Source organism: Nomascus leucogenys, chromosome 12, assembly GCF_006542625.1.
Source record: "Nomascus leucogenys isolate Asia chromosome 12, Asia_NLE_v1, whole genome shotgun sequence".
In the NCBI taxonomy this organism is placed as follows: Eukaryota; Metazoa; Chordata; class Mammalia; order Primates; family Hylobatidae; genus Nomascus; species Nomascus leucogenys.
The window spans coordinates 7,952,650-7,967,551 of record NC_044392.1 but is presented as its reverse complement, the minus strand read 5'-3'; the positions used below and the strand labels follow the sequence as shown (position 1 = coordinate 7,967,551).

Sequence of the window (14,902 nt, the reverse complement as noted above, 5' to 3'; positions counted from 1 at the left end):
CTCCTCCAGGTTTCATGTTTTTTCATTGTATTGCGATGTCTAAATATAAGTGGTTTTAAATTCCTGACATTTAAGTATATTATTGGTAACAGATTCACACTTTGGCCAGGTGTGGTGACCCACACCTGTAATTCCCACACTTTGGGAGGCGAAGGCAAGAGGATCACTTGAGTCTAGGAGTTTGAGACTAGCTGCAGCAATATAGTGAGACCCTGTCTCTACAAAAAAATAAAAAAATTATCTGGGTGTAGTTGCACACACCCATAGTCCCAGCTACTCAGGAGGCTGAGAGGGGAGATGATCGCTTGAGTCTGGGCGGTTGAGGCTGCAGGGAGTTGTGGTTGCAACACTGTACTCCAGCCTGGGCAACTCTGTCTCAACAAACAAACAAACAAAAAACCCCACAGCTATCTAGGGAAAAAGTAAAGCAACCAGCATATAGAAGTGACATATTATTATATTTTCACCATAGGTTTGCTTTAAGAAATTGTGCTCCTTTCAGAATGGAAGAATTTATCTGCCTCTTATTTGATGTGGATCAGAGCTAAGATGGCTGACTAAATAAACATGGGGGACTGGAATCTCCTTGGAGATACTCTGGAGGAAGTTCACATCCACTCCACCATGATTGGAAAGATCTGGCTCACCATCCTGTTCATATTTCGAATGCTTGTTCTGGGTGTAGCAGCTGAGGATGTCTGGAATGATGAGCAGTCTGGCTTCATCTGCAATACAGAACAACCAGGCTGCAGAAATGTATGCTACGACCAGGCCTTTCCTATCTCCCTCATTAGATACTGGGTTCTGCAGGTGATATTTGTGTCTTCACCATCCCTGGTCTACATGGGCCATGCATTGTACCGACTGAGAGTTCTAGAGGAAGAGAGGCAAAGGATGAAAGCTCAGTTAAGAGTAGAACTGGAGGAGGTAGAGTTTGAAATGCCTAGGGATCGTAGGAGATTGGAGCAAGAGCTGTGTCAGCTGGAGAAAAGGAAACTCAATAAAGCTCCACTCAGAGGAACCTTGCTTTGCACTTACGTGATACACATTTTCACTCGTTCTGTGGTTGAAGTTGGATTCATGATTGGACAGTACCTTTTGTATGGATTTCACTTAGAGCCGCTATTTAAGTGCCATGGCCACCCGTGTCCAAATATAATCGACTGTTTTGTCTCAAGACCAACAGAAAAGACAATATTCCTACTATTTATGCAATCTATAGCCACTATTTCACTTTTCTTAAACATTCTAGAAATTTTCCACCTAGGTTTTAAAAAGATTAAAAGAGGGCTTTGGGGAAAATACAAGTTGAAGAAGGAACATAATGAATTCCATGCAAACAAGGCAATACAAAATGTAGCCAAATATCAGAGCACATCTGCAAATTCACTGAAGCGACTCCCTTCTGCCCCTGATTATAATCTGTTAGTGGAAAAGCAAACACACACTGCAGTGTACCCTAGTTTAAATTCATCTTCTGTATTCCAGCCAAATCCTGACAATCATAGTGTAAATGATGAGAAATGCATTTTGGATGAACAGGAAACTGTACTTTCTAATGAGATTTCCACACTTAGTACTAGCTGTAGTCATTTTCAACACATCAGTTCAAATAGTAACAAAGACACTCATAAAATATTTGGAAAAGAAGTTAATGGTAACCAGTTAATGGAAAAAAGAGAAACTGAAGGCAAAGACAGCAAAAGGAACTACTACTCTAGAGGTCACCGTTCTATTCCAGGTGTTGCTATAGATGGAGAGAACAACATGAGGCAGTCACCCCAAACAGTTTTCTCCTTGCCAGCTAACTGCGATTGGAAACCGCGGTGGCTTAGAGCTACATGGGGTTCCTCTACAGAACCTGAAAACCGGGGTTCACCTCCTAAAGGTAACCTCAAGGGCCAGTTCAGAAAGGGCACAGTCAGAACGCTTCCACCTTCACAAGGAGAGTCTCAATCACTTGACATTCCAAACACTGCTGATTCTTTGGGAGGGCTGTCCTTTGAGCCAGGGTTGGTCAGAACCTGTAATAATCCTGTTTGTCCTCCAAATCACGCAGTGTCCCTAACAAACAATCTCATTGGTAGGCGGGTTCCCACAGATCTTCAGATCTAAACAGCGGTTGGCTTTTAGACATTATATATATTGTCAGAGAAGTAGCCTAGTGGTGGTGGGGCACAGAAAAAATAGATATGGGCAGCTCTAAAAACCAGCTGTTAAGACAGACAACTGCAAACTCATTTAAGCAAGAGAAAAACAGCTCTAATTCGAGATTGTGAAGGGACACTTCTAAATTCAAAGACATAGAGTTGTCAAATCAGGATTTTTTTTTTTTTTTTTTTTAAACGATATCCTTTCGAATGTGTGTAACCGATTCTGGGAAAATCAAGTGTTCAGAATTGAGGCTAAATGGTTTGATCAGGTTTTCTCTTTGAAGAGACCATAGCCTTAGGAAATGGTTCTTGATCTATATAATTCCACCTTGGACGCTGGGTTAATTTTGTTTGCCCCTGGAACACAATCACTTAAGTTTCCTTCTAGACTGCATCCTGATGTGTCTCGAGTATACTCACATGTTGCTACCTAGTAAATAAAATCTTAAAAAGATCCGTGGCTTTCCTTCACCAGTTCATAGCATCGTGATTCATTGCTCGGATTGGACTCGGCTGTACTCACTGAACATCTAACCTCTCCACTTAATTAACAGTACCCACCCTACAGGGGTGTTGTAAGGATTAAAATTTAAAATACCCGTGTTTTCTACAGTGCCTGGCACACAGTAAGCGCTCAAAAGCTACTGCAAGCTCGTTACTGCTCATCCTCCAGAGGCCCACATTAAGTCTGCCACGACTCAAGGAGACTTCAAAGATATAAGCTGGAGCCAAAATATGTGATTCTAAACACCCTCCTCAGCTACGGCAAAGCACTGTGAGCACTTTCTCAGGACGTGAGCCAAGAAGCCCAGCACCTATGGGTCAACACAGTTTCCGAGGTCCCAGATGAGAAAGATGCGCTCGCTACCACCGTGCGGCGATCCTTCCTCTTGCAATAGTCTCAGTGCTCCCGGGCTCTGCCTCCGGACGCCAGGACAGAGATACCAAAATCTCACCTCCTGCAAAGAAACCTAACTGCTACGGGGGCCGGAAGAGGAAGAGGTGCGGCTCCGACAGCCAGAGGGGCGGGCATACGCAGCCTCCCTCGGCTCAGCCTGCTACGGGGGATGCAGAGCGTCCTGGTCGCCATGAAAACAGGCCACACCCCGGCGATCCCTGCCCGTGGTTCGCAAGTGCGCAGGCGCGCGCCCCCTTCCGCGCATGAGCAGTGCTGCTCCCAACCCGCCAGTCGCGGTCTCCGGCGCCAGCTACGCCGCTGCCGCTGTCACTATGGCCCATTACAGAGTGAGGGGGGTGCGGCGTGGCTGGGGGCATGCGGGCGGTAGCAAGCCGCTGGTCGGCTCTGGGTGGGAGTGGGATCGCGCGCGCAGGTTTGGGCGGGAGGGCCCCGAGGTAGCGAGGCGGAGGCGGGGTTGCCGGACTCCCAGCGCCTTCTTCCTGCTCGCCTCCCGGTCTCTGGCCACTGACCCCCGGTGTCTCTTCAGGCCGCCGACTCGAAGCGTGAGCAGTTCCGGAGGTACTTGGAGAAGTCGGGGGTGCTGGACACGCTGACCAAGGGTGAGCCTGGGCTAGGAGAGGGTACCTCGTGCCCTCGTCGTGCTCCCCGGCGCTGCCCCGTTCCCCAGCGGGCCGTAGCGTGGGGAAGGAGGGGAAACAGATGGGGCCCGTCCGGGGTCCAGCGAGGTGGGCCTCGGGGTTCGGCAGGGACCTGGCTGCTGGACACCGCCCGGATGGGGTAGCCTAGCTCCGCTACCTTCTCCGCACCGGGAGTGAAACTCTTGCAGCTGTTGCAAAGTCTCTTCAACTTCCGTTGCTTTGCCTCGAGCAGCCGCAGTGGACATGTTTGCCAAAGACCTTCAGATCCCAATTCTTCCCACCTTACGGTTTTTGTGGAGTCCTCAGAATCTTAAGAAAGTTTCCCTCCGACAAAGAGCAACTGGAAAAATGACCGACTTTCAAAGTGGGCTATGAAGTAGCTGAGTGAGCCTAATCCCCAAAGTAGGAGATTCATAGCGAATTTGGCTGTGGCTTTTCAGCCCCCATTCCTTAGTCTGTGTCAATTCTTATTTTGTGTATATTTCATAGTTAAAGTAGAATTACAGCTTAAAGAACTCGAGGGCATATCAAGGTGGTTACATTGTTTTCACTTTTTAAAATGAAAGCTTACTGTTAACGCTGTCTCTCTTCATTCGTGGCTTCAAGATCTAAGTTAAGTAGATGAGTGAAGTGTTGGAAACAGGAGGATTCCAAGGGGTAGGGTACAGTTTACTTCATTGGCTTAGCACTAATTTGAATGCCTGCTATGTGTCACTCAACTCACTGGGATTTTCAAGGGTGTAGAATGGAATTGTTGGCAGGGATGAGGACTTGGGTCATATAAAACTAGAAAGTTTGGGAAGTGGGAAATAAATTGGTAACTGCTCTTTGGACAGAAGCAAAGTTTAGAGGAAAATTCTAGGAGCATAACTCCTGGGTCTCAGCAGAAAGCAGGCTAGTGATTTTGAATTGCTGCCTATTTGGGGTTCAGATAATAGTTTACTTCTTTGCAAATAAACTTCAGCAAGTATTAAGGGACTACTCTGTGAAAGTATTGTGCCATGTTGTCTCTGAAAGTGTCACAGATGCTTTGAATGTCATCCCATCTAAAAACTCCATACGTTCATTTCTTTCATTTAATCATTTTACTCAGGTGTCTGTTCTGCACACTGGAGATAAGCAGGGGACGATGAAAGTCTCGGCTCTCATAAGCTTATATCCTAGTTGAGGGAGACAAATACATAAACAAACATGTAGTGTCCGCTAGTGGTGTTACAGATAGAAATACAGCAAAGTTAGGGATAAAGAGTAACAGGTGAAGCCAGGCACGTGGCTCATGCCTGTAATGTCAGCACTTTGGGAGGCTGAGGTGGGTGGACTGCTAGAGGCCAGGAGCTCAAGACCAGCCTGGGCAACATGGCAAAACTCCCATCTCTTTAAAAAAAAAAAAAAAAATTGCTGGGCATGGTGTGTGCCTGTAATCTAGCTACTGTGGAGGCTGAGGTGAGAGAATCACCTGAGCCCAGGAGGTCAAGGCTGCAGTGAATTGTGATTGTGCCACTCTGTCTCCAAAAAAAAAAAAGTGACAGGTGGGATGTGTGTGTCATTTTATATAGGGTGGTGGGGGGAAGGCCTTTCTTAAGAAGTAACTTTTGAGCAGAAACCTGAAAGAAACAGAGTTTCAGGAAGTATAAGGAGGCCAGAGTGGTTGGATGGAGCAAGTGAAAGACTGAATGGTAAAAGGCAGAAAAATGACAGTTGTAGGAGGTAACTGACTACACAGAAGATGTTTGTTGCCCAGGCTGGAGTGCAGCGGCATGATCTCGGCTCACTGCAACCTCCACCTCCGGGTTCAAGCGATTGTGTTGCCTCAGCCTCCCAAGTAGCTGGGAGTACAGGCATGTGTCACCATGCTCAGCTAATTTTTTGTATTTTTAGTAGAGAGGAGGTTTCACCACGTGGGCCAGGGTGGTCTTGAACTCCTTAACTCAGGTGATCCGCTCACCTCAGCCCCGCAAAGTGCTGGGATTACAGGTGTGAGCCACCGGCCTCCACTAGAATTTAACCTCTCAATCTCCTTGGATTTCCAGGCTCCTAAATAACATCAGCCAACACAGTATTGATGTGATTTATTAAAAATTTGATGTTCAGCTTCAAACATAGGTGCTTTACACAATTCTATTTGTTTTTACTTTTTATTTTTATTTTTTGAGACAGAGTCTCACTCTGTCACCCAGGAATGCCTGGCCTCAAGTGATCCTTCTGCCTTGGCTTCCCCAAGTGTTGATGTTAGAGGCATGACCCACTGTGCCCAGCCTCACAAATTTAATTTACATATACATATTTTTTCGAGACAAGGTCTCTGTCGCCCAGACTGGAGTACAGTGGTGCAGTCACATCTCACTGCAGTCTTAATCTCCCAGGTTCAAGCAATTCTCCCACCTCAGGCACCCAAGTAGCTGAGACTACAGGCATGCACCACCATGCCCGGCTAATTTTTAATTTTTTTTTTTTTTTTTTTTTGAGACGGAGTCTTGCTCTGTCACCCAGGCTGGAGTGCAGTGGCACGATCTCGGCTCACTGCAAGCTCCACCTCCCGGGTTCATGCCATTCTGCCTCAGCCTCCCAAGTAGCAGGGACTACAGGTGCCTGCCACCATGCCTGGCTAATTTTTTTGGTATTTTTAGTAGAGACGGGGTTTCACCATGTTAGCCAGGATGGTCTCGATCGCTTGACCTCATGATCCACCCTCCTCGGCCTACCGAAGTGCTGGGATTATAGGCGTGAGCCACCATGCCTGGCCAATGGTTTTTTTTTCTTTTTTTGTAGAGTCCGGGTATTGTCCAAGTTGATCTCAAACTCCTGGGCTCAAGCAATCCTCCTGCCTTGGCCTCTCAAAGTGCTGGAATTTCAGGAATGAGCCACTGTGTCTGGCCTAAATTTTTTACAGCTTATTTCCAAGATGATTTGAAATAGTTTATAACATTAAAACACTATGAAAGGATGGCTAAAGATAAAGATGATAAATCATTTGGAAGCTGAAGTATTTTAGCTATTTTGAGCGCTATATCAACCTCTAAAAATCCTGGCTGCGAAGGCAAAAAGGGGAGCATGATTGGGTATAGAGTTCTTGTCTGATTACAAGGAAGTGCATTTCATCTATAGAAAAGCACAGGAAACTTAGTATTTACAGTATCTTCTGCAATTATCAACCTTGTAAGTACCACTGACAAATTAGAAGCCGAAAGAAATGGGGTGGGGGAATAAGAGGAGGAGAGAGTAGAGTATTAATATTCATGTCTTACAAAATGAGGATTTGGCCGGGTGTGGTGGCTCACGCCTGTAATCCCAGAACTTTGGGAGGCTGAGGCGGGTGGATCACCTGAGGCCGGGAGTTCGAGACTAGCCTGACCAACATGGAGAAACCCCGTCTCTACTAAAAATACAAAATTAGCCGGGCATGGTGGTGCATGCCTGTAATTCCAGCCACTAGAGAGGCTGAGGCAGGAGAATCGCTTGAACCTGGGAGGCAGAGGTTGTGGTGAGCCGAGATTATGCCATTGCACTCCAGCCTGGGCAACAAGAGCAAAACTCCGTCTCAAAAAAAAAAAAAAAAAAAACCCAAATGAATTTCTCAAAAAATAGTGCTGTTAAGTGTATTTAGATGAAGAGTAACTATCAGAACTCAATGTAAATTGTTAAAAATAGTTGCCCATTTGATTTTTTCATACTGTATATTATTTTGGTAAGTTATTAAAACTCTAAAAGAACAAAAGGGAAGTATGTAAGTTGGTTTACAACAGGACTTGGGGTCTAGATATCTATCACTGGTTTTTTGTTTGTTTTGTTTTTTTGTTTTTGAGTCGGAGTCTTGCTCTGTCGCCCAGGCTGGAGTGCAGTGGCGCGATCTCGGCTCACTGCAAGCTCCGCCTCCTGGGTTAATGCCATTCTCCTGCCTCAGCCTCCCGAGTAGCTGGGACTACAGCTGCCCGCCACCACGTCTGGCTCGCTTTTTGTGTTTTTTAGTAGAGATGGGGTTTCACTGTGTTAGCCAGGATGGTCTCGATCTCCTGACCTCGTGATCCGCCCGCCTCGGCCTCCCAAAGTTCTGGGATTACAGGCTTGAGCCACTGCGCCCAGCCACATTTTTTTGTGTGTGTGGTTACTTTTTTTGCTTTTATTAGATTTTTCAAAGGGTTCCATGCACAAAAAGGCCAACCACTGATTTAGAGTTTTTTATCTAAGTAGTAAATTCTAGGAGGAATTTGTTCCATAGATGAAGAGCAAGGTAGTGCTCATATGAGTGATTAGATATGAAACCACTCAAGTATATCTTATTTTAATGTTGATTTGAGCATGTTGACTACTGGTAAAGTTTTTGGTTGGTGGTTATTTAGCAAAACAAACTTAATTTTTAAGACCATTTTTGAATTCAGAGCTTCTTCCGGTAATTACCATAGTCCTGTTGATTCTTTCCTAAATTCTCGAATTTCTTTCTTCTCACTGTTCTATCACTCCCATCACTCTACTGCAGGTTGCTGTCTTTTTTAAACTGGATTACCACATCAGCCTTTTAACTGTTCTTCCTGTCTTTATCCTTGTCCCACTCCAGCTGGTCCACATAGCAGTTAAGAGTGGATCCTGTCACTCCCTTCATTAAAACTGTTTATATGCCAACCAAATTTGCATGACTCTCCCTAATGTGGCCATGACCACCTTTCCAGCTTCCTTTCCTGCCAAATTACATCTCCAGCCATACTTGAATTTTCAGTTCCTCAATACATTGTTTTCTTGCTCCTGGGCCTTCCCATTTTATCTGAAACACTCAACCCCTAGGTATCAGGTCTTTGCCTTCCTTTAGGAAGCCTTCCCTGATGTCCTAGGCTTGCTTAGGTGTTCTTCCAGTGTGCTACTGCAACCCATTATCCAGTATTCCTGCTTGATAACCTCTGTCTAGTTCCTTGCATATCTTTTACGCTTGACTGTAAATTTGTTGAGAACAGGGACCTTGTCTGTCTTGTTGAGCATTGTATAGTCTTTGCAATGTGCTCAGCGTATAGTTGGTACCTAATATTTACTGGGTAATGGAATATAATTTCAGCCATTCAAATTTAATACGTCAATTGTTGCTTTTTCTGCTTTTTGATTTGCAGTGTTGGTAGCCTTATATGAAGAACCAGAGAAACCTAACAGTGCTTTGGAGTATCCTTTCATCTTTCAAGTCAGAAAAAGGCGTTATTTTGAAACTCTTATTTTTTTAGATAGATAATAACCTTTAAAATACTTCTGAATATTGAGAAAGTTACTTTTTTTTTTCTTTTTGAGACGGAGTCTTGCACTGTCACCTGGTGGGGAATGCAGTGGCGTGATCTTGGCTCACTGCAACCTCCGCCTCCTGGCTGCAAGTGATTCTCCTGCCTCAGTCTCCCAAGTAGCTGGGATTACAGGTGCCCACCACCACGCCCAGCTAATTTTTTGTATTTTTAATAGAGATGGGGTTTCACTGTGTTCGTCAGGCTGGTCTCAAACTCCTGACCTCGTGATCTGCCCACCTCGGCCTCCCAAAGTCCTGGGATTAGAGGTGTGAGCCACTGTGCCTGGCCGAGAAAGTTAGTTCACTTGAGTTTTTGGATGGTGATCTCTGGGTAGATATTGGTGGTAAAGTGGGTGACTCTGGTCAGGGATATTGATACTACTCTGTGCTATTTCATTAGTTTCATTCATGTCTAAGAAGTAAGTTCTTAACATTAATAATAGTTTTTTAAAGCATCACTTAGGAGCTGCTACTCCAGAAAATCCAGAAATAGAGCTGCTTCGCCTAGAACTGGCTGAAATGAAAGAGAAATATGAAGCTATTGTAGAAGAAAATAAAAAACTGAAAGCAAAGGTAAATTTTTAAAAAGAATTCATGTTAAAATAATTTTACCTGTAATAATTATATGATGAAAACCTCACTGAAATGGACGGGGCGGGGGAGGGAGGTGGGTGAATATCAATTTGAATTAATTGCAATGTAAGGCCAAAGTTATGTCCTGTCAAGAAAACCACAAGACAGGCCTGGCACGGTGGCTTACGCCTGTAATCCCAGCACTTTGGGAGGCCGAGGTGGGCAGATCACAAGGTCAAGAGTTCGAGACCAGCCTGGCCAACATGGTGAAACCCTGTCTCTACTAAGAATACAAAAATTAGCTGGGCATGGTGGCATGTGCCTGTAATCCCAGCTACTCGGGAGGCAGAGGCAGGAGAATCGCTTGAACCCAGGAGATGGAAGTTCCAGTGAGCTGAGATCGCACCACTGCACTCCAGCCTGGGTGACAGAACAAGACTTCATCTCGGGGGGTAAAAAAAAAAAAAACAAAACCACAAGACATACTGGAAATAGGACAAGCAAAGAAGCAAAGTGTGGTCAAGAAGAGGTTCTGGCTGGGTGCGGTGGCTCATGCCTATAATCCCAGCACTTTGGGAGGCTGAGGTGGGCAGATCACCTGAGGTCAGGTGTTCGAGATCAGCCTGGCCAGCATGGAGAAACCCCATCTCTACTGAAAATACAAAATTAGCCAGGCTTGGTGGTGCATGCCTGTAATCTCAGCTACTTGGGAGGCTGAGGCAGGAGAATTGCTTGAACCCGGGAGGTGGAGGTTGTGGTGAGCTGAGACCGTGCCACTGCACTGCACTCCAGCCTGGGCAACAAGAATGAAACTCTTGTCTCAAAAAAAAAAAAAAGAAGAGGCTCTTAGGAAACTGTATCACTAAAAGGATGAGAATATTGGTTAATGCTCTTTAAATGGTCAGTTCTGAGGTTCTTAAGCAGTTGATTTTAAGTAGACCAATATGGGGCGACTGCTTTGTAAATGGCACCTCTCAGAATTTGTACAGTTCATAGTCTGCAAGGCCATATGTGGTGGCCCTCTGTAAATTTGTTAGGACTTAATTTTATCTAGTGCTAAAGTTTTTTCTTTCTTTTTTTGAGACAGGGTCTCTGTTACCTAGGCTGGTGTGCAGTGGTGCAGTCATGTCTCACTGCAGCCTTGACTTCCCAGGCTCAAGTAATCCACCCACCTCTGCCTCCTGAGTAGCTGGGACTGCAGGCATTTGCCACCATGCTCGGCTAATTTTTAAATTTTTTGTAGAAATGGGGTCCCACTATGTTGCCCTGGTTGGTCTGAAACTCATGGCTCAAACGTTCCTCCCGGCATGGCCTCCCAAAGTGTTGGGATTATAGGCATGAGCCACCTCACCCAGCCAGTTTTTTCTTTTTTCAAAGTCCTGTGAGAATTTTCATAAACTTCAAATTAGTCAACTCTTAAGTCTTTGAGTTCTTATCACATTCTTAATCACATAATGTATTTTACATTAAGTATTTCTCATGATATATTTTATCTTCTCAACAACTTTGTGAGATCAGTGAAACAAGTACACAAGCCACTTTATAGGTGAGGAAACGAAAGCATAGTGAAGTCTAACAAGCTTCTCAACTCCAACAGGTAGTTGGCAGAACGTAATGTTAGCCTAGTGTTCTTGCAGGGAACCACACTTAGCATAAAAGAAAATGTAGTTATTTTAAATTATCCAAGATTCCACAATGTGTAATGCTAGTTAACTCTTTGGAACCTGCTAACTCAAAGACATTAGTAGTTGTTTATTGGCTGGCTAAGTTAAGACATGTCACTTAACTCTTTATCTACTTTTCAGTGGGTATTTTCAGTAAACTTTTGGTGGAGAGGAAGAAAGTTCCTTATAAGCAAATGAATCTTTGGGAAGATACAGTTTATTGCATATCAAGTATTTGAACAGTGCAGTCATGAACTGGAATGAAATTTTAGTTTCAAAGCAATTTTAAAGGTTTATATGAAAAGGGCTGTCATTAGATTTGATTGTATTAAATCTTAAATCACTGAATGATTTAAAATGGTTATAGAAACTGATATTAATACAATTTACTGACAATAACTAAGTTGAATATAATAGTTACCTTGTTTTACTATTTTTTACTCAATTTAGAATAAAATTCACCGAAATCCCTCTGTCTTTGCCCCATAGCTTGCTCAGTATGAACCACCTCAGGAGGAGAAGCGTGCTGAATAGGATTCTTCTCCGTTGAAAAGACAATGAAAAATGGTTTTGTATGACTTGAATAGTTTGTATAGTATATAATCTTTTCTGAACAGATGCTATAGAACTCTTTTAATATGTTTAATTCACCTATCACACTCTGTTAAAAACACATAGAATCATCAATAAAAACTCAATATAACTTTCTTTGGGTCTTAAAAGCAGGAGAATCCAAAGTAAATCCTGAACAAAACCTAAACACAGCCATCTAACTCATTACCTTAAAAGACATTCTGTTTATTAGTCTGATTAGGAATGATGGCACTGGTTGTATTTTAGCCAAGACAGTTTAGCATGGAGCTATTCCTTGGTGTAGTTCAGGATATGAACACAGGTACAGTCATTCTTTGAAGGTGACACTGTTCTGTATATTCTCTATAGGCAGCTGGAGAGATGCGTGTGACACAAGATGCTTTTGTACGGGTTCCCATGAATCTTCTGCTCTTGTTTGTGTAACATGGAACAAATAACTTCTTTGCCACCACTTTGCCTTAGATAACTGTGTGTGTGTGCCAGTTTGAACTCTGACACCACATTTTCCTTCTATGCAATCATCCCTTGTCTGATAATCTTGCATTGCTTTGCTCTGAGCTTTAGTGGGTCCTAGTTGCACACTGGCCTTTCTGTGCTGTTTTTCAATTTGCCTAATAATAGCATTTACCCTGATTGTAATTTATGTAACTTTAAACAGGATCACACTGTACCCCCTGCCTGCCTTATTTGCTTACTGAGCACAAGACAGAGGCAATATACAACTCTGGGTTCACACACAAGCTGAGATGAGAAGAGGAATGAGCCATATATTGGGGAAAATCATAGTCTGTAGGTATAATTATATAGTGCTTTTCTCCCTCAAAGTATTTTTCTAGCCTTGAATTCATTTTATCTTCATTATCCCTGTGAAGTAGGTGGGACAAGTATGAGGGGAAGAGGGGTGCTGAATTTTTAGGCCAAAGACTGATATTAATACAAATCACTCACTAACTGTAGAGCCTTGGGCATATCAGTGAACTGCTCTGAGATTTACTGTCTTCATCTGTTTAATGAGTAGAATGTCCGTGATGCCTACCTCACAGGGTTGTTGTGAGGGTCAAATGAGAATGTATGTGAAAGATTTGTAAATGGTAAAGCACTATATTCTTGTTTGTTAGTCCTTTTTCCTTTCTTTGGGTAGACCTACAATCAGATGTTTTGTTTTATTGATCACTTATTTTCCTTACTGGTAGACCGTCATTTTATAGACATACTCCTATTTCATATATTCTCTCCCTGTTGTTAGAGAACCTGTCTTTGTTTTTGGTCAAAACACACACAGAAAACAAAATGATCCAATGAAAACTGGTTTAACTAGCAAAAGCCTTGGTACCTGTTGGAGACTTATGACCAAGCCAATTAAAAGGGCATTTAAATCAGCCCTGTTAGTAGGAATGTGGTTATGGCTGGTGACTCTTCTAGTCACAAGTTTGTTTTTGAAGGGGGGCCAGAAGATCATTCGCTTGAATAGATTTCTCTTTTACCAATTTGAGTGCCTCCTACATGGGCACCAGAAGATCATTCGCTTGAATAGATTTCTCTTTTACCAATTTGAGTGCCTCCTACATGGGCAGCAGTGGACTAAGTGCTGGGTGTGATAAAGAGGAATGACTTAATTATGAGACTGTATAGAATCAAATACAGTGTGGGTTAGGACCTGTGACAGACCATTATAATAAAGCATGGCCCCATGAGGGTTTTGAAAGAGAGAGAGACTTGGCTTCTTTAGTTGGTATGACAGTTTCTTGGTAGATACAGGTTGAAATTTTTTTGTGGCAGCCAATCCTCATGGGCTTTTCACTATTGGATTAGTAGTAATATTTATGTCAGTAAGCCAGGTGACTGTGACTGTCTTTGGTTACCATCCTTTTTGAACAGAAAGGCAACGTGGGTTGGATAATCACACTTTTAGGTGAAACTGACTTGCTTAAATTGTAACAGTCAGTGCTATTTAAGAATTCAGAATCAGCTTAGCCTCTAGAGGTCCTCTTCAACATTTCTGTCAAGGATTTGGATGAAGAAATATACAACAAGATGCTCCATGGAAGAGAAAATGGATCACACCAGTTAAGCTCCTATTATGCTTCAGCTGCTTTGTCTATAAAATATGGACTTCACATCTTGCCTACCTCACAAGGTTGTTGTAAGAATCAAATTAAATATAATGGATGTAAAAGTGCCTTGCAAACTGTAAAGGATTACATACAGACCAGATGGTAGTAGTGCCAAATCTGTAAGTGACACAAATTGGAAAGTCTGGTTGGAAGACTATATTGAAACAAACCTTAAAATGATTAACCACATGGAATACCCAAACTGCTGGGCCTAAACCAAAAAGTTGAAGTATCAAGTCTTACATTTAGGTTAAAAAATGCAGTTATACACATTTAGGCACTAGGATTGCTGACAAAATATTAGTTCCAGTGATTATCAATGTGAACCACCCTATGGATGCTTAAAAAAAATTACATTCTGGAAAGCAGGAATAGAAATATTGTCTAGGTGTTAAATGGTCATTCTGAAAGTTGTACTGTTTATTATTGCTTTGTAGGAGTCAAATGTTTGATGGATATTGACAAGCTTGAATGCATATAAAGAGTGACCAATAGAGGATTTGAATATATAAGGCTGGGCTCTCCAATTTGGTACACACTAGCTGCAAGTGGCAGTTAAAAATTTAAGTTCCTGGCGGGGCGCCGTGGCTCACACCTGTAATCTCAGCATTTTGGGAGGCCATGGCGGGTGGGTCATGAGGTCAAGAGATAAAAGACCATCCTGGCCAACATGGTGAAACCCCGTCTCTACCAAAAATACAAAAATTAGCCGGGTGTGGTGGTGGGCACCGGTAGTCCTAGCTACTCAGGAGGCTGAGGCAGGAGAATCGCTTGAACCCGGGAGGCAGAGGTTGCAGTGAGCTGAGATCGCGCCACTGCACTCCAGCCTGGCGATAGAGCGAGACTCCGTCTCAAAAAAAAAAAAAAAAAAAAAAAAAAAAAAAAAAAAAAAATTCCTGTTACACTAGCAACAATTCAAGTGCTTATTCCTCATAGGACTAGCGGCTACATGTTTGACAGTGCAGATAAAGAACGTGTGTATCATGTATATCA

The 14,902-nt window shown here is 43.2% G+C and overlaps 2 protein-coding genes across 2 annotated transcripts; both read left to right on the top strand.

Annotated features, from left to right (window-relative positions):
* The first annotated feature begins 334 nt into the window (after positions 1-334).
* On the top strand, positions 335-2,609 carry GJA9 (gap junction protein alpha 9). The gene has a single exon (XM_030823478.1). It carries the CDS (start codon positions 568-570, stop codon positions 2,113-2,115), a length of 1,548 nt encoding a protein of 515 aa, XP_030679338.1. The 5' UTR covers positions 335-567; the 3' UTR covers positions 2,116-2,609.
* Positions 2,610-2,894: 285 nt separating this feature from the next.
* MYCBP (MYC binding protein) lies at positions 2,895-12,912 on the top strand. Its single transcript, XM_012511436.2, has 5 exons — positions 2,895-3,398; positions 3,599-3,671; positions 8,804-8,852; positions 9,408-9,537; positions 11,691-12,912. Exons 1-5 carry the CDS (start codon positions 3,315-3,317, stop codon positions 11,733-11,735), a joined length of 381 nt encoding a protein of 126 aa, XP_012366890.1. The 5' UTR covers positions 2,895-3,314; the 3' UTR covers positions 11,736-12,912.
* The last annotated feature ends 1,990 nt before the right edge of the window (positions 12,913-14,902 follow it).